This window comes from Eschrichtius robustus, chromosome 14 (assembly GCF_028021215.1).
Source record: "Eschrichtius robustus isolate mEscRob2 chromosome 14, mEscRob2.pri, whole genome shotgun sequence".
NCBI classification, from domain to species: domain Eukaryota; kingdom Metazoa; phylum Chordata; class Mammalia; order Artiodactyla; family Eschrichtiidae; genus Eschrichtius; species Eschrichtius robustus.
In genome coordinates this window covers 3,730,758-3,755,592 of record NC_090837.1, presented here as the reverse complement: position 1 = coordinate 3,755,592, position 24,835 = coordinate 3,730,758, and the positions used below count along the sequence as shown (strand labels likewise).

General features: G+C 49.2%; 1 protein-coding gene across 1 annotated transcript in view; it reads left to right on the top strand.

Annotated features, from left to right (window-relative positions):
• Positions 1–24,610, top strand: part of LOC137776729 (transmembrane protein 132C-like) — a 377,811-nt gene extending 353,201 nt beyond the window's left edge. Inside the window, exons 6-9 of the mRNA XM_068563403.1 lie at positions 13,650–13,855; positions 15,581–15,854; positions 17,562–17,753; positions 23,447–24,610. Coding sequence (XP_068419504.1) covers positions 13,650–13,855; positions 15,581–15,854; positions 17,562–17,753; positions 23,447–24,610 — 1,836 coding nt within the window. The remainder of the gene's footprint in view (positions 1–13,649; positions 13,856–15,580; positions 15,855–17,561; positions 17,754–23,446) is intronic.
• The last annotated feature ends 225 nt before the right edge of the window (positions 24,611–24,835 follow it).

Sequence of the window (24,835 nt, the reverse complement as noted above, 5' to 3'; positions counted from 1 at the left end):
GTTCTAAGAATGAAAGAAAGTCAAGGACAGCAGAGGAGTCCCGGGCATCAGGCTAGGCTGAGTGACACTGCCCAGTTGTGCCCCAGTTCTGGGCTGGGGGTCTCCAGTGTAAAGCAAGGAAGTTCCTTCCATGAAAGTTCCTTCTAGCGCCAAAATTCCCTCCAGCAGTTGAAACAGCGTGTCTAAGAGCTTGCACTCTGCCACAGACAAGTTCTTCAAGCCTCAGTTTATTCATTTGCAAAATGGGTAAGACTCACACCAACCTCGTAAGATTGTTGCGCGTTTTAACATAGTTATAAAAGTAAAGCATGTAGGACGATGCATTCGGTTAGCTCTTCTTACTATCCAGGTAGACCTAGAGCAGGTGTTCTCTCCCTGGGGTGATGGTATCTCTGCCAGGGGACATTTGGCAATGTCTGGAGACATTTGCGGTTGTCACCCTCAGAGAGAGGGTGAGACAGGCCACACAGGTGGCTCATGGCTACCCTGTTGGACAGCGCACAGGTAGGGCATTGGATGCACAGGTGTAGGACATTTCCATCATCACAGACGTTCTTTGGGAAGCAAAGACCCAAAGCCTGCAACTGGTAGGAACTAAGCCACGCGTTCGTCCCTAGGTTGATAGGCGGAAATGAATGCTTGGGACTGGCCAAGAAAGAACAGGTTGTTCTGACCCTCTGTCTTAAGCTCCCAAGAATACTGTGCTCTGATAAAAGACTTTTGCAAAAGATAAGACCGTTTATTTATGAGTCAGATTTTACTTGAGCCAAGGGAGGCTCCATCTGGATTTGTTTAACTGAGAACAGAGGTTTTGAAGCCCCAGGGATCCTGCAGCTGGGTGTGGATGGCTCTTGCATTTGAAGAAAAGTTTCTGGCCAGCTCCACGAAGCACAGGGTAGAGAAGTCCAGACTGGAATCGCATATCTGGTTGGCCTTGGGACGGATTTAGATCCGGAAAACAGTTCTCCTCCTGCCTTAGCTTTTTCTCCTGCCAGATACGAACATTTCTGCCCTGCTTTGACCTCTCACCTGAAATCCATCTGAGAACAAGGATTTGGTCTCAGGCAAAAAAATTTTTTTCTCCGGGAGGAGAGGGGTCCTGTGATCGGCGGAGGGAGGTCCAAGAGGGAGGGGATGTGTGTTTGCGTGTGGCCGAGTCAGTTCGCTGCGCGGCAGAAACTAACACCACACCGTAAAGCAACTCTACTGCAATAAAAAAATAATGAAATAAAATGACAGATTACTCAGCAAAAAGCACTAGGATAATTGACAAGGAAATTGACAAATTGACACCTTAGTGTGTGATTTCAAATCAGAAAAGGAAAATGAAGAGGAGAAAAGACCTGACATGTAACAACGTAACAGACTTAACTCCAAAACTCGATCTCATTAGCCTTCCAGCTTCATCAGATCCCCTGAGCTCTCGAGGGAAGACAGGCGTGGTGGTGGCCAGCAGGTCTCATCCTGGGGCTCCGGCGACATCCCTCCCCAAACTCCCGAATTGACCCACGTAGCTGGATGATCCCCATCCTTGCTGCCTGGTTTCCTCTATAATTAAGCCCTTTCCTCCTCACTCCAGTGTTCAGGTGGCGGCGGCTGCTTTTGAAATAAGGCTTCCGTGCTGTGCGAAAGCCCTTGCGAGGCTGGAGTTTCAAAGAGAAGCTGTGAGGCACCTAGTCCGCTCAGTAGGACAGCTCCAGGCCTTGTGTCCTGGGTCCCAGGACGTTAGGATCTCAAGTGACATCTTTAGGGAGAAAGCCAGGCTGATGGTGCAGCGGGTGGTCCAGGGCACAAGCTGCTGGAGAGAGCTGTGCACACACAGGAGGGCCAGAGCTGTTTAAGGCTGTCATTCTGGAAGCTTCTACCCCATTCTCCTCTTCAAGACGGAAAAACTCAAAGCCCCTTGTCTACACACTTCTGGGGGCTAGTACGTTCCACTTGCCCAGCCCTCCACAGATTTCCTGTCTGCCTGCTGTGCGCCAGGCACTGGGCTAATTCCTGTATTTGTGGGTTTTCCAATGTAATTCTCCTGTAAGAGCAAATCTGGGATGCTCTTCTCTCCCTGCCCGACACACCCCAGCCGGCTTCTCTGACCTTGTATCTGCCAACCTTCCTTCTGCTTCTACAGCAGGTCAAAATATTCCTACGTTAGGGTCTTTGCATAGTATAAGAGAGCAGTAAAGGATCAGGGCTTACTGTACTGGACACTTGAAATTTGCGAAAGGAATAGATTTTAAATTAAATCTTCTCAACAGGTACACACAGACAATGGTAACTATGTCAGGAGATGGATAAGTTATTTAGCTTGATTGTGGTGATCTTTTCACAGTGGATACATATATCAAAACATCAAGTTGTGCATCTTAAATAGATACACTTTGATATGTCAAAGATATCTCAATAAAGGTGTTTTTAAAAAATCAAAGAAAGATTTTTTTTCTTCCAAAAAATTATGTTGCGTCTAATTTTCCTTTTAGCAGTATGTGCTGAGATGATGCAGATGAGGCCCTGATCTCCTACAAGTTATTGAGCATAATTATATGAGACAAACTTTTAAAAAAGAGAAGCAAAGAAAGACAGTTTAATAAAAGTCTTGTCTATTAGTATCTGGGAATTGCAAGAGGTCACAGAGAGAAAGAAGGCTTGATCACAGACCTCAAGAACTTTCTTTTTAATTCCGAAATGAAAGAACTGAAATAACTTTCCACCAATTAAATTGGCAAAGTTTTTTTTAAAGGGAACGTTTCTGGAGCTAGAGAACTGCTTTCAGATCCAAGTCCAACCCAACTGGCTGTGTGAGCTTGGACAAGTTAGCCAACCTCTCTGTGCCTCAGTTCCCCCCCCACCCCCATAAAATGGTTTAGTGGAGACAAAAGGAGTCAGTACCTATGTCCTCTTAGCACAGAGTCTGGCACACAGCAGGCACTTAATAAATACTAGACAAGGAAGATAAGAACATCTTTCTGGAAATTTCTTCCCCCCAAATATCTCAGAGCCGCCACCTTCCTGATAGGAGGATCTGTCTAGACATCACTTCTCCTGCTTGTTCCCTTACTTTATTTTTCTCGTGGCATTTATTGCCCACATTTACCGTATTGTTGACCTGTTACCGTCTATCCCCACGCTCCCCAAAACGGAACTTCCTTAACGAAGTCTCCTTATCACTCACTTCTGCATCTCCGGTGCCCAGAAAAACGCCTGGTGCAAAATAGCAATGCAGGAAGTGTTTATAGAAAGAAGGAATCCTCGTTTGCTAGATGAGGTATAGTGAGGGGTCAGGCACGACTCAAATGCAAGCCTGGCCGCACATGTGGAGCCTCCAGCGAGGAAATCCGCTTTCCTCTGGGCCTGACGACCCTGGCGAGGGTCCTGCTGTCCAATTGACCCTCATGGGCCAGAGCCCCGCGTCTGACCTAGAGCGTCACCAGCTCCCGGGTGGACCAGAGTCCTGAGCTGAGAACCACTCGGCATCTCCAAGTCCTGGCAGCATTTTGCATTGTCAGCTGGATAAAGTGTGATTTATCGCAGAACAGATTTCTGTTTGGCCACCCGTGAGTGAGAGACAAGAAGCAAAGAGGAGGAAAGCAGAGACATTGTCTCAGAAATACTGCTTAGCCCTGCCTTCCCTCCCTTTTTCCTTTTCTTCTTTTCCAGAGATGTCTGAAAAGTAGCTGTCAGACACGTTAGTAGTGAAGGAACTGCTGAAATGGCAACAGATCTCCTGCAAACGTAAAACTTCCTGACAACTGCGGGGGGAGTGCAAATTGTGGGTGAGATGCTAGATAAGCCAGAAGTTCTTTGGGAGAACAGGACACAGAGAAAGGAAAGCGTTCTCCCAGCCCAAAGCTGGGACCAGGCAGAAGTCACCGCCCCTGGATGAGAAGCCCTGACTCGGAGAATTCCCGAAACCGCGGGCCCTTCCTGAACCTGGGAGCAGGGCTCTCCCAATCCTGCTTTCCTCCCAGCCCTGCCGTGTCCTCCCCACTGCCTAAGGAGGAGAGAAAGGAGGTAGGATAAAGGGGGAATGGAGTGGGGAGGACAGGAGAGGGAATATGAGCCCTCCTGAGAGGTACAGCCAGCGTCCTCTTCACCCCAGCTCTTAGCAGAATAACTCGGTCAGCTCTGCTGTGTAACAAATGACCCCAACATTCAGTTGTTGAAGACGATGATCATGTCCTCTTGCTTATGCGTTTGCAGGTCGTCTGGTGGTCTGCGGGCCTGGCTGGGGTGGACCCCCCCTCCCTGCAGGTCGGGCTATGATCTGTCCAGGTGCCTAATTCCAGGGCTGGGCTGAGAGGTCTCAGCTACTTTAAGTTCCTCTGGTGGCAAAGTTCACAAGGGCTGGCAGAAATACACGACAGGTCTTCAGCCTGAGCTAGGAGAGAGGTTGGTCGTCACCTTTCTCTGCATTCTCTTGGCCACAGCGGGTCACATGGCCCAGTTTGCCATCAATAGGAAACAGAGTCATTCTCCCACCATAGAAGAAAAGGGGTAAGAATCAAAGCCAACAACTCAATTAGCACCGAACCAGTGGGCACCATGGTTAAGAGCAGAGCTCTGGGGTCGATGGTGTTTAAGTTCTGACTCACTGACCACCAGCTGTGTGACCTCGGGCAAGTTACATCACCTCTCTGTCTTTTGTTTCCTCATTTGAAATATGGATGTGATTTTAAAAATGTAGCCCTGTCATATGTTCCCGGTGAGGATTCAGTGAATGATCCACGTTACCTCTTAGAATGGTTCCTGCTTTACTGCAAGCCCTCAGAGAACATTGGTCGCTGTTATAAAACATGCAGTCACCAGTGAGGGTCCAGCTCCTCGTGCATGTTCCCACGTGTGAGCGGTGGGTGGGTGAGCGTCAGGTGCAAGGTGGGAGGAGCAGCCCTGAGTGTCCCCTGAGGGAGAGAGTGGGGAGCCAGGTACCTGAGCGCCTATTTCCCCACCGAGGGCACATGCCATGGTTGCCTTGGCAACACTCTGCCCTGGGGATGTTGAAATGGTTTCTGGCCATTTAATTCTCCATTGAGAGAAGCTCCTGTTGTTCACCAGTAGTTTGCGTGAAGAAGTAGCCTGCCAAACAGTCTCCAGGGGCGCGGTCTGCAGGCACCCCTGCAGCCTGCCCCAGCAAGGAATGCTCAGCCTGGCTCTTGGCGGGTGGAGGGCTCACACTTGGCATACTGCCAGTGGGGACATTGTGCAAAAGTTAAAATTAAGAGAATAATAGCAAAATAAGTAAATACATTTGGGCAGTTAGCTATGACGGGTGGTGAGATGGGGAAAGATGGGAGAAAGCAGGACAGAAGGGGAGGGAGCCTGCTGCGGGGTGTGGGCACCTTTGAGGCTGGCTTTCAATACCTCCAAGGACAGCTGCAGCCCACTGTCCCTCCCAGCAGCGCCCCCCAGACTCCCCAGTCTGGTCTCTGAGACCAGCAGGACATCACGGTAGAGAACTCGAATGCTTTCAGGCTTCAGGCTGCTAACAAAATTGAATGCAATGGTTTTCCAATGCTGGTAACTAATTTGCTGCTTTAAAAACAGCATGCAGGTCAAATGGGACCCACAAGCTCTGATTGATTGATTCATTCATTCATTTTTCAACATATATTTCATGAGCACCTGTTATGTGCCAGGGGCCATTTCAGGCACTAGGGGTTACAACAGTGAACAAAACAGACAAAAATCCCTGTCATCCTAGGACTTTATGTTCTGGTGAGGGAAGACAAATAAAAACCAAAATAAAAAGGTAAAATGTATAGTGTATGAGATGGCAAGAACTGATAAGAGAAAAATAAAGCAAAGAAGAGGGTCAGGTGTCTTGGAAGAGTTGCAGTTTTACATAAAAATATCTGAGAAAGGGTCTCTGAGGATTTACAGACAGGCTTTCCCGACCGCGGCACTGTCGACATCTGGGATCGGCTGATTCTATTTGTGGGGCTGTCCTGCAGGATAGTGTAGGGTGTTGGGCGGCACCCTTTGCCTCTGCCCTTAGATGCCAGTTGCCCTTCTTCAAATTGTGACAACCTCCTTCCCTAGCTGTGACAACCAAAAAGATCTCCAAAGATTGTCCAATGTCCCCTGGAGGACACAGTGGTCCCAGTTGAGAACCATTAGATTAAAGACCTAAAGGAAACAAGACAGGGATGTCCGCTCTCGCCACTTTTATTCAACATAGGGGAGGGAGCAGTTTGTGAAGAAAATCGGTGGTATTTTTGCCTTCAAGGTGAAGGATGGCCCTGGAGGTAAAGAAGCCACCTGGGTGGTGGACGTGAAGAATGGCAAAGGATCAGAGCTCCCTAACTCAGATAAGAAGGCCGACTGCACAATTACAGTGGCTGACTCGGACTCACTGGCTTTGATGGTAAAATGAATCCTCAGTCGTCCTTCTTTCAAGGCAAATTGAAAATCACTGGCAACATGGGTCTGGCTACGAAGTTCCAAACTCTTAAGCTTCAGCCAGGCAAAGCTAAGCTGTGAAGAACTCCCTTTGCCTACCTTTGAAAATCAAGATGAGATATATAGATACATATCCATATATTTCATTGTCAGAACTTAGATTGAAAGTACACATTGGCAAATAGCATGAGATTTGTTTTTATATGGGTGTGACCAATCCTGTTTTAGAACCTGATGGTGTACTACTGCTCTGCTGAATTGCATACAACTGTGCATTATAAAGTTAATATGGTAATTATGGTTTGGGGTAAAATTGAGTTTTAGAATAAAATTAGGAATAGCAAAATCCCAAAATGTAGACAAAAGCTCTTATTTTGCTTATAAAGTATATTTGAGAATTATTCTGCTGAAGATTCAATTTAAGTTTTCCTTGGGAGAACTAGGGAAGAAACAGAACACCAGTAGCTGGCCAGTAATTAGTGTTGTGCACTTAATGACCTTAATCTATTTTCCACTGATAATTTTTAAAATTCTGTACTGGGATTTTTTTTTTTAAAAAAAACTTTAAAGTTTTGCATTTCATGCCATCAAAACGGTATTTTCTTCCCAAATCAAAGAAATATGATCAAGGCTTGGGAGAAAACGTCTCTAGCTGAACACAGGTCTATTTTTTAAAACAAAAATATTTTTTAAGTGAGTTTCCTTCTTGAAAAAAAATCAATGTATTAGAATCATAAAACACTGTTGTTAAAAATAATTGAACAAATAAAGTTTGCTTTGAGATGCACAGTTTTCAAATTATAATCTCGGATTAATTTAATTAAATTTGTAAAGCTCTCCTTCCTTTGTTATAATTTTCCTTTTTCATATGTTTAGTTTAACTAGCCACATTTAATTTACCTTCCTAGTTTTTTTTCTTTAATTCAACTTAAAGGAATATTACTTTTTATTCCTTTTTTTTTTTTTTAAGGTAAATTTCATATCAGACTTTGGCATACGATGTGTTTTCCCTACTTTTACCTTCCTAGTTTTTCTAATGCTAATGTTATTTCTAATAACTCGGTAAGATACGGAGTAAAATAATGTTTTTGGAAGAATGTTTAATAGAAAATTAAAATAGCTCTTCCTCAAAAAAAAAGGAATCCAAATTGGAAACGAAGTAAAGCTGTCACTGTTTGCAGATGGCATGATACTATTCACAGAAAACTCTAAAGACACTACCAGAAAACTACTGGAGCTCATCAATGAATTCAGTGAGGTTGCAGGATACAAAATTAATGCACAGAAATCTGTTGCATTTCTATACACTAACAACAAAGAAACTTATATATACAAAACAGACATAGACCCACAGACATAGAAAACAAACTTATGGTTACCAAAGGGGAAGGGCGGTGGGGGAGAGAGATAAATTAGGAGTTTGGGATGAACAGATATTCAGTACTATATATAAAATAGATAACCAACAAGGACCTACTATACTCAATATTTTGTAATAACCTATAAGGGAAAAGAATCTGAAAAAGAGTGTATGTATATAACTGAATCACTTTGCCATCCCCCTGAAACTAACACAACATTGGAAATCAACTATACTTCAACTAAAAAAAAAAAAAGCCCTAAAGGAGCAAATCATGCAGACACCTAGGGAGGATGCTTCAGATGGAGAGTAAGCACGTGCAAAGGCCCTGCGGCAGGAGCGTGTCTGGGGTGTTCAGGGACCAGCCAGGGGCAGAGTGAGCAAGGCGAGGGTTAGTGAGAGACACCTAGGAGAGACATCAAGGGCCACATCAGGGAGGAGCTTGGACTCATTCAAGGGTTTTTCCTGAGTTTAAAAGGGGGCCACAATTCACAAAAATTTTTAAACATTAGTCCCAGATTAAGAAGCTAGAAAATGGGGGACTTCCCTGGCGGTCCAGTTGTTAAGACTCCAAGCTTCCAATGCAGGGGGCACGGGTTTGATCCTTGGTCGGGGAACTAAGATCCCACATGCCTCGCTGTGTGGCCCCCCTCCCCCCCCCAAAAAAGAAGATGGGAAATTTTAGAGAAGAGGTCTCTGTGTTGGATATGCTGTTTGTCCCTGCAGACCCCTCTGCCCTTCTCCCACCCTGCTCTGAGAGGCCGACCTTTGTAGATTACATCCCTGTCATCCTCAGGGTTCCCACGAGGCTGGGGGCAGGGGGAGGCACCCCCAGGCACCAGAGGGTGGGGAAACTGAGCTCGGTCTGTTTTATTCCTCTGGACCCCTTGCAGCACGGTTGTGAGTTGACATTGGCTGCATTTTCTGCCAAGATGGGCAGGCCTCTCGAGCAAGGACAGTGCCCAAGCTGGGCACAGACACCAGCCCTTTAAGGGCCCACCCTAGGCTGGTATCACCTCATTTTAGCTAATTACATCTGCAGAGACCCTATTTCCAAATCAGGTCCTACTCGGAGGTCCTGGATGAGCATGGATTTTGGAGAACGCTATTCAATCCACTACCCCGACCTCTGTCTCTGCTGGGCTTTGCCATCTCTTGCTGGTTTCCTTCAACCCTACCCACACCTTTGTAAAGAGTCCCTCTGTTAAACTCTCCTAAGTTCCAGGTAGCATGTACTATCTGTTCCCTAACCAGATGTGCAGTGTTCCGGCCTGTCTGAGTGGGCTGCTTTGGGAATGGGCCAAGAGAGCGAGGGCCGGGGCAACTGGCGGACGGGATCTGAGCTGGCCCACGTCAGAGTCAGCAGCCAGTGGCCTCTCTCGGGGCCCCTTTCCCTGGTCCCCCAACCCACAGGAATGGAAAAGACCCTAAGACTCACATGGCAGGAAGGGCGATTTCCAAGGCCACAATCTCAGGATATTATCTGTTAAGACAACACGACTGAGACAGTCTGATCAAATCCTGCACTGACTGTCATAAACCGGTTCTGTTCTTCACCCCTCTTCTCCACCTTGGGCAAGCTGCAACCTCAGTGAGCCTCAGTTTTCTCATCTCTAAAATGGGATCCTGATGGCTGTCCAGAGCTCCAGAAAGGACCGAGGGTGAGAATGATGGGGAAAGCACATGGCAGATGTAAAAGAAGGCATCAGGACAGTGTAAGAGCATGTGATAGTTTATGTTAACAGAGCAGGTACACACACTCAGGTGTACAAGAAATGTAAATCGTTTTTCTGAATTTGAACTTAATTTCTATTCTCAACCCCTAGTCTCCGAAGAGGCAAAACCTATTAGAGTTAGATTTCTGAGCATATTACGTTGGAAATGCTAATTAGAGAGCCAAGTAGAGATGTTGAATAAGCACTTTGTTATCTGGAGGTCGGATGTGGGGAGTCATTAGCACAGAGATGGTATTTAAAGCATCAGAGCTAAGTGATTACAATAATGAAAGGCGTATATATGGACTGAACGTTTGTGTGACACCCCCCAAATACCTATGTTGAGATTTTAAACCCCAGTGTGATGGTGTTCGGAGGCAGGGGTTTAGGGAGGTGATTAGGCCACGAGGGCAGAGCTTTCATGAATAAATTAGTGCTGTTATAAGAGGCTCCAGAGGGCTCACTCACCCCTTCCACCAAGTGAGGACACAGAGAGAAGACAGCCATCTATGAGCCAGGAATGGGCCCTCACCAGACACAGACTCTGCCAGTGCCTTGATATTGGACTTCCCAGCCTCCAGACTGTGAGAAATAAATGACTGTGGTTTAAGCCCCCGGCCCCGTCTCTGGGTATTCTTGTTATTGCAGCCCCAAAGGGCTAAGACAGGATATTTAAGCTGCCATGGACACATAGAAGAAGGGGCAATTGCATTATTTCAAGGAGTGAGTCTCTAATTGTGGTCCCCAGACCTGAGGCATCAGCGTCTCCCAGGAACTTGTTAGAAGTGTAGATATGGGGCCCCCTACCCCAGACCTGCTCAGTCTGAGACTTAGGAGTGGGCCCAACAGTCTGAGGACACTTGACAAGCCCCCTCTAATGCTCGTCAAATTTGAGAACCCGCTTGGCCGAGGGCATCCAGACAAAAATCACATTGGATGTTGATGGCTGACCGACAGATGCCTTTTGCTTTCTTCATGCAAAGTGGTCCCCAGCTTCTCCCCTAGGAAGCAGGCCATGTCCTCAGGAAGTTGCCAAGGCCTGAGTGACACCAGAAGGTGTCAGCTGACCGTAGGTCGCTCAACCAGAACCCACCCTAGCCCCTCCAAGTCCTTAAAAGCAGACATCAGTGGCTGGTTCCGTGGCCACCATGCGTTCAGAAGGGAGAGTTTGAATGTCAGAGTGAGCAGGGGCCAGCGGGCAGTTTTCTCAGTGGGCAGCCCACCCACAACGAGAGAGGAAAAAGATTCCCAGAAGTGGAGCCAAGGGGCTGGAAAGATTCTCGTAGGGGTTTGGGGTTCCTTTTTTGCAGATGAGCCAGCTTGTTTTGTGATACCGTGGTTCCCACTGCCAGCCACTTAGGAAGTGATGGATGCGTCCTGAGACTTGCGCAGACATTTATGGCACCTTCAGGAGTAACAGTGACAATGGCTCTATCATGCCCCGCCGCTTCACACCCTTGGCGTTCCTCTTAATTATTTATGTATTCTGGAGCAGCCAGGTTCCTTCCCACCAGAGCTCAGAAAGGTAATAAATGGGGAAAGTCAATGGTCTGTAAATTACAACATTGATTAAAGAAGTGATTACTGATATAACTCTTGCTTGGCTATTATGCTAAGGCCTGCCCGGATCCAGGACAGTGTTTACATGCTAATGACAGATCTGGGACAGGGACGAAAATTGGTTTCCACTCTTAATCAGTGTGCACACATTTTTAAGCCACTCTTGACCATGAGTGAGAAGATCTATCCACGTGTTCCCCTCCCAACTGCCCCCTGCCACTGTCCCCAGCAGATGGAGGAAATTCGCTCAGCCCAGCCCTCTCCACCTGCCGCTCCAAACAGAAGTGCGAGCTGAAGATGAAAATTGCGCCCAGAGTACCCAGCCATAGTCCCTAGAAGCTGGGGAAAGAGAGCGCGATCGCAAGAGTTCATTGCTCAGCGTTGGATGTTATTTAACCGGGGCCGTAGCCCCCCCCCCCGAAGGAGATGCTGCCCTTTCCAGCGTGTATAACCTGGACGGGAGACAGATAAGCAAACTGGCAATTACAGCGTAGTGTGGTGAATGCTGGGTGAAGAGTCCATGTGTGACTTCATCAACTCTGAAATGCTGCACAAAACTGTGTGTATATGCATCTCTATGGCAAGAATTAGCTTTATGTGTATTCTCAAAGGAGTTCATGACTCCTAAAAGGTTAGGAAACACTGCCCTAGAGCTTTCTGGAAGTTTTCAAATTAACTTCCTGTGTTTCCACTGCTCTTGGCTCCATCTCATCTCAGTCTTTCACCGTATCTCCTTCGCCCCAAGATCTTTGTTTGGTTGTCTTGAAGCAAGTACCCCACGAAGAAAGGGCCGTGTTCAGGCATCCATCCAGCTGGCCATCCATCCGTCCTTCCATCCATCCAGCCATCCATTCACGCATGCACCCATCCGTCCGTCCATTCACCCACCCATTCATCCATCTATCCATCCACTCATCCATTTATCCATCCATCCATCCATCCACCCACCCATTCATCCATCTATCCATCCACTCATCCATTTATCCATCCATCCATCCATCCACCCACCCATTCATCCATCTGTCCATCCACTCATCCATCCATCCATCTGTCCATCCATTTATCCATCCATTCTTGTATCCATCCATTCATCCATTCAGCATCCACTTTGCTGAGCTCCCACTTCATGAGCAGCTGGTAGGAGGAACCAAGAGATCAAAGAAGAAAAAGATGTACTTACTGCCTTCGAGGATTTTACAGTTTTGCAGTTGAAAATGTGAATTTACACATCGGGCTAGTGTAAATCCCAGCCCATACACTTGGCTATGCAAGATGGGTCATGTTTCTCTATAACGCAACTTGATTTCTCTCTTCAGTTTTCAATTCATTATGGCAACGAAACATCATCCGAGGCTAATTTCTAGGAGACTTAACTAGTATGAAGGCCTTGGGGAGGGGGCGTTCTGTTCACAGTTGCTAGGGCACACCCATTATCATTCGGAGCCCACATGGGTTGCCTCTGATGTGGTCCCACCCCTGGCCACTCTGCTCCTTGCAGCCTCCTCCCAGGGGGCACGGGTAGCCTCCAGCTGTTTCTTTGCCACATGAGAATATCCGTGGGGCTGTAAATAGATGCATCTTCTTAAGGGTTTAGGCATTGGAACACAAAATCTAGACGCTTGAAGACTTTTATTTTCTTTGTCTCTGTGTTTGTTTTGCTTTGTGCTCCGTCTTGTCTCTTTCCTGAGTCCATGATCTTCTAGAAATGGGAACAGTGAAAGGAGGAAATTCAGGGGAAGGAAACATAAGTTGGTCATCACTAATGAGATTCTGCCATTCACAGGATGAACAGTAACAGTACAGATACACAAACAATCCTAGGGCTTCAAGGGAGGTGCTGCAAACAGGGAGGGAAGGGTGTTCCCAGGGAAAGGGAACTACATGTGCGAAGGCCTGAGCGTTCTCCTGACGGGGCGCCATCAGAGCTGCGTGTGATTGGAGCAAGAGTGTAGGAACTGGAAGAGCCCTGCTAGAGAGAAAGGCGGTACAATCCCTTCAGATCCTGGGAGGCTGGATGGGGCGGGACGTGGGTGTGGCTCATCTTCTGAGCAGACATCAGCCTGGAGAACAGACACCTCTGGTGCCCAAATCACATTCCCTGGGTCCACCCAGAGTTCAGTCCCAGCTGCAGTTCTGTGAAGGTTCAAGTTCACTTGGTGATTGCTGCTTCTCTCAGTCTGCTTCTGCTTTCCATCCCAGGGCCTGTGTCTCAGCCTAAAAGTGTGGGGAAGTTAACTCACACAGCAGCCCTCACTCAAAGAGAGACAGGAGAGGAGCTGGTAGATAATATTCCTGCCTCTCATACTGCAGGTGGACAATTCTGTATGCTTTCCATGAGGCCCAGAAAAATGGAGCCTGATGGTCACAGCAGCAAATGCAAAGATGTACCTTTCTACCAACTTTTCTTATTTCTCTGATTCCCTCAGTCTGCTCCCTGGTCCCCCTTCCCTGGGGTCACCTCCCAAGTAAACCAACTGCACTGAATCCTTGTCTCAGGCTCTGCATTGAGGGGAACCTAAATCAAGCGTGCGTGCTTTGCTAGAGAAAAGGACAAATGGCAGAAGGGTGGTCTCCAGGGCCCCGGGAACTTCTCCTCCTCCATCCCCTCTCTGTCTTGGCAGGTGTCTGACCGCTGCGACTACGTCTTTGTCAATGGCAAAGAGATGAAAGGCAAGGTGGACACGGTGGTGAACTTCACATACCAGCACCTGAGCGCCCCCCTGCGCGTCACCGTGTGGGTGCCCCGGCTGCCCCTGCAGATCGACGTCTCTGACACGGAGCTGAGCCAGATTAAAGGCTGGAGGGTCCCCATCGTGGCCACTAAGAGGTAAGCCCGGGACGGGGAGATGCATCAGAGCTGTGACGGCAACGGCTGTGGACACTGACCTTAACGCTAAAGGAGCCAATGCAGGGCCCAGTGCAGAGTAGGTGATGCTGTTACCATGGTGATTACATGATGCAACGCATACATGCCTACAGCCTAACAAGAACCCTCTGGGGAAACCAAGGCCCAGGGTAACCCAGCCAGGCAGGAAGGCTGCTGAGCGGCTGGGTCAGCATGAGATCCGGTCATTTGCGCTCTACACAGGCTCCTAGTAAACGGTCTCCTGCAAGTGGCCCCTCCAGAATGAAGCCACAGAAGTAACACGATTTTCTAGGCTATCCACCCCCAGGGAATTTAAGTTTGGGTTTATTTTCTCTAAGCAAAACGGTGAATCCTTTTTCTGTGCTGGATGAATATCTATAAACTTGAAAAGCTCTATGCATATCAAAATATTGGGTAAAGTCTACTTGCATTTATACTGGACCATGGGGTTGCTGTCTCCTCTTAAACCTAAACAAAAGCCTCTAATTTATTCTGACTCTGGATTGTCTCATGTAGGAGTTTGGGGGTCTTGTTTTCTCAGCTCTGTGGCCCTCAGTTTAGCTAAATAAGAGTTGTTGCTGAATTCCGGTTTCCTGCATGGAATCTTCCATCTTAAACCACCACGACTATTTTCCTGACAGTCTCCCAGGCACCAGGGTCTTGATTTTTAAGGGGCAACTGGAGTCCATCTCAAGATGGATAAATGGAACAGTGAAATGGTGAATCCATTTCTACAGGGTAAACTTGAAGGCATTTGTCCTGACGGGGAGGACAGCCATGACTCCAGCCAAGACTTCAGACCATTTAGTGGTCACGAGTGGCCAACATATGGGTTCGTTCCATGTCCCTGAAGAAGGCAGAACTGACACTTGCTGGGTTCAAATCCAAGCTCAGCTACTTTCTTGCTTTGTGAGTTTGGGCCAGCCACCCAATCTCCCTGCCTCAGTTTCCTCATCTGGACATAAGAATAATTACAGTTTTGCCTCACAGTGTTATGAGATTAAAAGAGTCCATCCATGCAGAGCTTAGGATAGACACATCTCAAGAGCATCATACCACTCTGCCCAATAGACCTTTCTACAGTGGTGGAATGTTCTAGACTCACAATGTCCAGCATGGTAGCCAGTAGCACGAGGGGTTATGGAGTGACTGAGAAATTTAATGTTTTGATTTGCTTAATTTTATTCATTGAAATTAAGTTGTAAATAACCATGCATGGTTCTCTGCTACTTTGTGGACAGTGTAGGTTTAGTAAATATTAGTTCTTCTATCTTGTATTTGTCAATAAATGTCTTCAAAAGAGAGATGGGATTTTTTGTGGGTTACATATATAAGGAGGGATAGGATGTGGAGAAATCCTTTGGGTCATGCTGTTTAGTGGAGAGAGATATTCACCTTTTCTTCTCAATTAAGTCTTACCTTCCTCCTTTGGCAAGTACAATAAAGCTTGCTTCTTTGCGTTATTAAACAAAAGAGAGAGAGAGAGAGAGAGAGAGAGAGAGAGAGAGAGAGAGAGGTGTTTCACCCTTTGTGCTGCCCGGTGATAGAGCTGGTGCTCCTGTGTGGTCCTGAGGCTCCTGCCTGGGATGCTGTCTCTTGTAGGTTGATGGGGGCACCTGCCTCGTGACTCGAGGGCATCTTGGATTCCATCCCCTGACCTGAGAGCCTCTTCTCTTTTCCCACCAGGCCCACGCGAGACAGCGAGGATGAGGATGAGGAGGAGAGGCGGGGCCGAGGCTGCGCCCTGCAGTACCAGCACGCCACCGTGCGGGTCCTCACGCAGTTTGTGTCTGAGGGCGCCAGCCCCTGGGGCCGGCCAAGCCACCTGCTCAGTCCCGACTGGCAGTTCGACATCACCCACCTGGTTGCAGACTTCATGAAGCTGGAGGAACCCCACGTGGCCACTCTCCAGGACAGCAGGATCCTGGTCGGGAGGGAGGTTGGCATGACAACCATCCAGGTAGGAAGCCGGAGCTGGGAACTTCTGCACGCCCATCACCGAATGTGGTACCCAGCCCTCGGGGAGGCTCACTAGATGGGAGGGTCCTCGTGGCCAATTCCTTGTCCTCGTGATGGCATCCTGGGGCCCCCGAAAGGTGAGCCTGGACCAGCTCTTTGAGCCCCAAGCTCCTTCCAAACAGAATTGAGAAGGTGGTGGCCACACCCCTTAGCACCGCTATGACCCCATCACTGCTGCACACTCCATTCCCGCCACCCAACCCGCCCCACCCTGACTCTGCTCCTCCACCCTCAGTGCCCCCTTTCCAGATGCGCACCTCCCACACCCTCTTAGGACCTTCCCCCATCTCTGCACTGCTCCTACCGGTGACCAAAGAAGGATGCGTCCCTTCTTCCCTTCCTCCCTTCTTTCCTCAAGTCAGTCTGTCATTCTGTCATATAGTCATTCGACAAACTCTCTTCAAAATCCGACTGCCTCTTTTGCTCAAGGAAGTGTATAGAATGGTGGGATTTCAGGACAGATGACAGGGCATGAGGGCCTTTTAGTCAACCCATCAAGTCCCACCCTACTGACTCCACCTTTCTGGTGTTTTGTTTGTTTGTTTTTTAATTTTATTGAAGTATAGTTGATTTACAATGTTGTGCTAGTTTCAGGTGTACAGCACAGTGATTCAGTTATACATATACATATATCCATTCTTTTTCAGATTCTTTTCTCATATAGGTTATCACAGAGTATTGAGTAGAGTTCCCTGCGCTATACAGTAGGTCCTTGTTGGTTATCTGTCTTACAGATAGTCGTGTGTGTGACTCCACCTCTTTGGAATGTCATTCTGGATCCTTTCACAACCACCCCAGGTGGAAATGATAGATACGTTTCTACCATTTCACCTGAGACATCTCAGGTCCTACATGTGGTTTATGAGATAAGGCAGAAAGTAACATTTCAGCAGAGGACACATTGTGCTGGGGGCCCGAGGGGAGAGTAAACTATTTACAATTCAGGTCTCCAGTTGATTCCGTAATTCACCTAGAACGGGATTTGGGCTGTGCAGAGTCAGTTTGTGTGCGACTCTTCACAGGTCCAGGCAGCAGAATTGTCGCGTACGGTTGACCAGGTTGTGTGGTGCGCAAGAGAGCCTCATCTAAATGGGGAGGGTCATTTCCTTTCAAAGACAGAATGGAGGGCTTCCCTGGTGGCGCAGTGGATAAGAAGCTGCCTGCCGGTGTAGGGGGCACGGCTTCGATCCCTGGGCCGGGAAGATCCCACATGCCATGAAGCAACTAAGCCCGTGCGACACAACTACTGAGCCTGCGCTCTAGAGCCCGCGAGCCACAACTACTGAGCCCACGCGCCTAGAGCCTGTGCTCCGCGACGAAGGTAGCCCCCGCTCGCTGCAACTAGAGAAAGCCCAAACGCAGCAACAAAGACCCAATGTAGCCAGAAATAAATTAATTAATTAATAAAAAAAAAAAAAAAGACAGAGTGGATTTTAATTTTTATGTCCGTTTTCCAAAAGATAGAGCTAAAGTGTCTCGGGGAGGGGTGACTTTATCTGATTCTCACAAAGGCCCAGTACGGGCTAGTGTATATAGTGAAGTAGATGTGTGGCTCCTTCACACTATATTGTGGACCCTGTTTAGGATGGAGGGAAAGGTTCCAACATCCAGAAGCAGGTGTGACGGATTTATCTTGTGTCCTGCCCAGGTGCTGTCCCCATTGTCTGACTCCATCCTGGCCGAGAAGACGATAACCGTGTTAGATGACAAAGTCTCGGTGACAGACCTGGCCGTCCAGTTCGTGGCTGGGCTGTCGGTCACCCTGCACCCCAGCACAGAGAACAGCAAGGCCGTCACGGCTGTGGCCACAGCTGAGGAGCTGCTGAGAACCCCCAAACAGGTCGGGGCCTGGACGCCGGAGGTCGAGGGGAGCAAGGCTGGTTGCCACACCTGCTTCAGCCAAAGGAGAGGGAGGTGGGAGGAACGGGGGCAGGGTGCCCAACCCACATTCCAGGGTGGAGTGATGCGGGCTGTGTAAAGTGCACGTGGTTCCATCGTCCAAGAAGTGGGGTCTGTGGTGAACCAGAATAATGGTACCCAGTGCACAGGGATGGATTAGCCATCTGTGCAACGAACTGTCAGAAGCCTAGCAGCTTAAGACGACCACCACTATCGTTCACAGCTCTGCGGGTCAGGAGTCCAGGTGGGCTCAGCTGGGTGCCATGCTCCTGGGTTCACAGGCTGAGAGCAAAGCCTCTTACCAGGACGCTCTGGGGAAGAATCTGCTCCTGTGCTCACTGGTGTGGTTGGCAGAATCCAATCCTCTGTGCAGCTGAGTGCCTGACGTTTCTGCTTCTTTGCTAGCTGCTGGCTGGGAGCCTCTCTCTGCTCCCTTCTCTCTGCCCACACCCGTCCCCCCCGACCCCGCGATCATCTTCAGAACCAGTAACGGTGCGTGGAGTTCTTCTCGTGCTTTCAACCTCTGACTTTCCCTCTGCCACCAGCCAGAGAAACTCCTCTGCTTCCAAAGGCTCCTGTGACTACAGCAGACTCACCCAGCTCAGCCAGGCAGCTCTCCCTAACTTCAACTGTGCATATATAACATCATCATGGGAGGGACATCTCGTTATGCTCCCAGGTTCCAAGGATTAGGGCGGACCATTCTAGAAGTGCTGCGTGTTGCTACCTGGTATGGTTCCAGAGCATGACCAGCTGGGACCTGGAGTTGGTTCCCATCCTGGTCCAGCTCCCGGTACTGGGGCCTCTGCTCACCTCTCCTGGGGGCAGGAAACTGGCCTGGTGTTTGCTGGTTCAGAAAGAGCAGAGCAAGCAAAGTGGGGAGACAAAGCAGAAAGCGTGAAGCTATTTGCTGAGAACCGGTAATTAATCAGGGGATAAGTGACATTGCCACCTCCCTGGCATGGGGCAAGGCCACCCATCAGTATCCAGCCTCACCCATCTGTCTTCATTGGCTGATGGTAATTGGAGCGCCCCGGCGCTGCCTAAGGGGATCTATGGATAGAGTTCATTCAATTTGCAGACATGACTCTTGAAAGAATAGGAGCTCTAAATCATGCCTGGACGTGTGTTAGTTTAAGTATTTCAGAATTTCTCATCTTTGGGGAATTGCGTTGGCTTCTCCCGAGACAACCCCTATGTTCCAACCTGGCTGTCATGAGCTAATGGAAGGACTTGGTCTCAATCACACAGCAGGGATGATGGAGATGGAGGTTGGCAAGCCCGCGGGGTTCTGAGGGCTTAATTCGGATTGCCTGCCATTCAGGGGGCTTGTTTGATGTTAAGTTCATTCTCCGTCTAGAGTTGATGAAGAAAAATGAACTCAAGGCGAAAAGTCAGCCAAGATGAACTTGCATGCTGCGTTAACAATGTTTTATCTCAGCCCTTGGAGTGCGGAAGGCTGGCCCCTTGTTCTTGATATTTCCAACTTTGAAATACAAAATCTGAAAGATGGCTATGCCGTGAATATGAGGGCAGTTGCACTCCCCTGTGCCCTATTAGTGCTAAAGAAAGCTAGGCTAGTGAAGTGAAATGAGGTCTCCCCCGACATGAATGCATTCGACTGAGGCTTTAGAAGAGGGCCCGTCCGATTGTATGACTTGTAAGTTGATGAAGCTAAAGGAGAGGAGGGCGGTGGGGAAAATTCCTGAACCAGTCGTGTCTTAGCTTTGATTCCCCCAAAAGCTGAGCCTGAGATGAGAATACACGTACAAGGACTTCATTTGGGCGGTGAAGGGAACACCAGAAGGGCGTCGGGAAGTGAGGGAAGGAAGGGAAGACAGCCAAAAGAGTGTGTTCCCAACTCAGCCGCCACTGTGGGCTACTGGAGCCTGGGTCTCCTGGGGAAACCGTCAGCCAGTGTAGAAAAGGCTGGAGAGTCATTGTAGCTGAGGGCAAGGAAGCTGGGATATTTATCACACCTCCCGTCAGCCCTTAGTGGAGGGCTGCTTCCGAAGGGTGTTAATTTCTCAGCATTTCTGGCTGCGGGCATGACCACGTGGGTTCCGGAGGCCAGAATGCCCTCAGGCAAAACCACCTCGCGGGCTTGACAGCTGAAAGTGAAGCAGGCAGGTATTGTCGGAAAGTGGGCAGGTGCCGACAGCGAGCACACACCATCTTTAGATTTCGTGAACATTCTCAACTCACTCCTAACAGGAAGCTGGTGACAGTCTGGGCTTTTCCTTACAAGTGATAGAGGCCTAACTCGGGCTGGTTGAGTCAGACGTCAGGGTTTATCAGTTCATGTCCAGGCATTTGCATCTTCAGGTAAAGCTAGATCCGGATGCTCCAGTGGTGTCATCAGAAACCTTCATTTCTATTATGGGCACTTGTCCTCAATTCTGGAAAATGTCCAGCCCTTATTTCTTTGACTATTGAAGTTCTCCCAAATTCTTTGCTTCTGGAACTCCTAACAGAAAATCATTGGCCATTCTCATTCTCGTTCCCGTTTCTTTCAACCTTCCTTTCCTGTGTTTCAGCTCTTTATATTCCTGTGGTTACATTCTGGGTAAGTTTCTTGGCTCAGTCTCCCATTACACTAATTCTCTCCTCAACCATGTCTAATCTGCTCTTCAAGCTATCCACTGAGTAATTGATTTCAACCAGAGTATTTTTCATGTCTAGAAGTTCTGTGTGGTTCTTTCCACAGCTCCCTGTTCTTTTTCCGGTGACTCCCACTCTTTCAGTGTAGTTTCTGCTCCTTTTTCCTCTCTTTAACTATTGCTTTTCAGCTTATTTTTGTTGTTGCTTTTATTTCATAGTCTTTTTCATTTGTTTTATTATCTCGAATCCTTCGTCTGCTGATCTTTCTATGTGAAATTCTTACGGTTTTCTCTCATGGTAGAGCCTTCCCTCCTAGGGATTGTAATTTTTTTTTTATCAAGAGCACCTCTTGAGCTGTGGTTGCTTTGTTTTGTATGGTTCCTGAGGAATTCCTGTGCAGTTTTGCATGTGTATGGGTCCAGTTTCAAGTAGATGTCTTGCAGCTCCTTCACCATCAGGTGTTACAACTTCAGACTCCCCGCTCCTGGGGAAGGCGTGAGGTTCTGATTTCCAAGGGAGACATTTTCACACCCAGTGCTTAGCGCACAGACAGGCATCACGGCTGTGCCTCTGGCCCAGTGGGTAGGCTTTCTCACCCCCATATGTGGAGAGGAGTCCCGGCTTTACGTAAAAGCTTTCACCCCAATCTGACACATGCCTAGTTGGGCATCTCCATCCCAGCCACTGGCTGGTAGGTCTTCTGAGCAGCTCTGCACGCCCTCAAGCCGTCTCAGTAACAGTTACCTATTTGTACCACTCTAGTATGCCTTCTCTTTTCATTTCTGATTCCTGGGAATTTGCATCTCTTATTTGTATATTTTTACCTAGTTTTTAACTAGTTTATACTTAGCCAGTCTTCTTTGTTGTTGAGACGTGCTCTTAAGATTCTCTCTCTCTCCCTCTCGCCCCCTCCATCTCTTAACTTTCTCTCCCTTGTGCTGGCCTCAGGTTCCAGCAGACTGTCCCTAAGTGGTTGCAGGATGGCCACTCCCCATTCCAGCTTGCATCCCAACTCAGTAGTTCCAGGGGAAATAAATTCTGCTCTAATTCCAACAAAAGCCCAGAGATCACGTCCCATTGGCTGGTTTGGGCCATGTGCCTCTTTCTGAGCCAATCACTGTGAAAAGAGTAGTAAAATGTTCTGATTGGCCAGACCTTGGACACGTGCCCACCTCTGGAACTGGAGAGGCTGGTCCCTCCCACCCATACTCCTCAAACTCTGAATGGAGAAGAGGCATGGTTCTGAAAGGAAAATTAGTGTTCTAGCCCCCATCGGAAAGGAGGAATGGAAACTGGTCAGGCCAAATAGCTGTCCATCCCAGACCCTATGGTTTAGGTATTCATATTCCCACTTTCAGTTGGGGAAACTGAGGCCCAGAAGAATTGGTTTAAAGAAAAATGTTCCCGGGGAAATAGTGGATCCATGTATTTAATTCAAAACTCCCACTTCAAACCCTCTGCCCTTTGCCATGGTGTCCAGAGGCCAGGATTAGAGGAACACAGGATCCTTTACCCACAGCAGACCCCTGGGGTTCCGTTAGCTCTTCCCAACCATGAGATCACTGCCCATTTCCTTCCCCCCTCTGCACCCTGCTTCACCTTCATAACATCCAGCAGATTGTCCGACAGGAGCTCTCCTGGCCATTTCACAGCCAGTGCCAACCCATCACCCTCCTAACCTCCAATCACCTTCCTTCCTCCCTGTACATTGAACTGTACATTAAAAAGTAAAACTTAGGGAATTACCTGGCAGTCCAGTGGTTAGGACTCTGTGCTTTCACTGCTGAGGGCCCAGGTTCAATCCCTGGTCGGGGAACTAAGATCCCATAAGTAATGCGGCACAGCCAAAAAAAATTAAAAAATAAAGTAAAACTTAGCACATCAAACTTACGCAGAACTAACCAGGAAACATCCCAGCCTGTCACAATAAACAGCCGTGTATTGTTTACTGTCAGTCCTCTGTCCAAGACTACTCAGTGTCTGGCACACGGCCTGACACAGAAGAGGCTTTTAATACATGTCCCTGAAATGATCAGATGAATGAAAATTGGACCACTCAATGCCTGTTCTTAGAGGACAGGGAAGAATTCCAGACACATCACAATTGTTTCCTTCAATCCCTGGCCTGGTCAGTGACCTCAGAGTCAAAGGCAGCCAGGAGACTGACCAGCAACCGTGGTTAAGACTCGAGACGAACTGACTGTACTCAAACCCAGCTCTGTCCCTTGGCGGTGGAAACTTGGGTGAGCCTCGGGTCCCCCCTGTGATCCAGTCTACTCACCTGCCGAATGAGAAATATAGATAACAGCGTGTACCTTGTATACTGTTGTGGTGATTCAATGAGTTGATCATGAAAACCACTTAGAACAGTGGCTGGTACCCAGGAAGCACTATGGACACCTTAGCTACCATCACCACCGCGGTAGGTGGAATAATGGCACACCATAGATGGCCACGTCTGATTCCTAGACCCTGTGAATACGTCACCTGATGTGTCAGAGGGGACTCTGCAGATGTGATTAAGGATCTTGAGATGGAGAGATTAACCATGGATTATGCGGAGAATGGAACATACTGAACTCAATGTCATCACAAGGGTTCTGATAGGAGGGAAGAGGGGGCATCAGAGTGAGGAGCAGATCATGTGAAGACCCAGCAGACACGCTCAAGTGACGTCACTGGTAATAAATTCAATGGACTGAATAAATAAATAAATAAATAAATAAATAAATTCAATGGAACCTAAATTCAGTGAGGGCTTTTCATGGGGTCTTTTCCCTGGGTAAGGATTACACTGGAGCTGTCATTGCCTGTCTACGTTGGTTCTTGGTTCCATTAAGGTGATTCTCGGATCTTGATATAAAACCTGGATTTTTTTCCCCCAGGTTCATCAGCCACCAGGTCTGGATTTTAAGTCCTGCCCCTAAGTCTTCGGGTTCTGTTCTAGAATGGGGGCAGGCGCGATGCCCAGAGAAGAGGCGTCTCCCCCCTCTCGCCTCCCCCGTGGTTTTCTAACTGCCCCTCTCCCCGCAGGAAGCCGTGCTCAGCACTTGGCTCCAGTTCAGCGATGGCTCAGTGACACCTCTGGACATCTACGACGCCAAGGACTTCACCCTGACCGCCACCTCCCTGGACGAGGCCGTCGTGTCCGTCCCCCAGCCCCGCTCGCCCGGGCGGCCCGTGGTCACGGCCGAAGGGGAAGGCCAGGGACCCCTGGTCCGAGTGGACCTGACCATCGCGGAGGCTTGCCAGAAGTCCAAGCGCAAGAGCGTCCTGGCCGTGGGCGTCGGCATCGTCAGGGTCAAGTTCGGCCAGAACGACGCCGACTCCAGCCCCGGCGGGGACCACGGGGAGGCCGAGATGAAGAACCACGCCAGCGACCGGCGCCACAAGGGCCAGGAGGGGCACTGGTACGGCAGCTCCTCCGCGGAGCGCGAGGAGGGGGCCCTCCGGAGGGGCAGCCCCACGGCCAAGTCGCTGCTGGACAACAAGGTGGGCAAGAACAGCCGGCTGGACGGGGGCCGGCTGGCGGGCGAGGGCCAGCTGCAGACCATCCCCATCGACTTCGCCAACTTCCCGGCGCAGGTGGACCTGCCGCAGGCGGGGGGCGGGCCGGGGCCCGGCGACCTGGTGCAGGCGCCCCGCGGCCTGAGCGACCTGGAGATCGGCATGTACGCCCTGCTGGGGGTCTTCTGCCTGGCCATCCTCGTCTTCCTCATCAACTGCGCCACCTTCGCCCTCAAGTACAGGCACAAGCAGGTGCCCCTGGAAGGCCAGGCCTCCGTGACCCACTCGCACGATTGGGTGTGGCTGGGCAACGAGGCGGAGCTCCTGGAGGACGCGGGCGACGCGTGCCCCCGGCAGGACGAGCGCACGACCGTCATAGACGAGAGCAACCGTCTCCTGCTCAACGGAGGTTCCCAAAGGCACGGGCAGAGCCAGGTCCCCAGGCCCGCCGACTCCGGGGACAGGCAGGGCAGGGGCCAGACGCACGAGCCCCTGCACTCACCCACCTCCAAGAGGAAAAAGGTGAAGTTCACCACCTTCACCACCATCCCCGCCGACGACAGCTGTCCCACCGTGAACTCCATCCTCGGCGGCACCGACGAGGACATCAAGTGGGTGTGCCAGGACGTGGGCGTGGGCGCCCCCAGAGAACTCAGAGACTGCCTGGAGAAGTTCAAGGACAAAGCCTAGGCCCCTCTGGCCGAGGGGCCAGCGCTTGGACGCCCTCCTTCGGTTCCAGAGCAGATCTGGGGCTGAACAGGGAACCGTTGGGGTCCTCTTGGAAACCAGTTGGAGATTCTGAAGCCGGAAAGGGACATTTTTTTGTAATCAGAGGTTGATGACGGCAGATGTTCGCAAGTCGGCGGAATAAACTCGGGGAAGGGAGCTTCTGGAGACGTTTGACCTGCGCAGGGC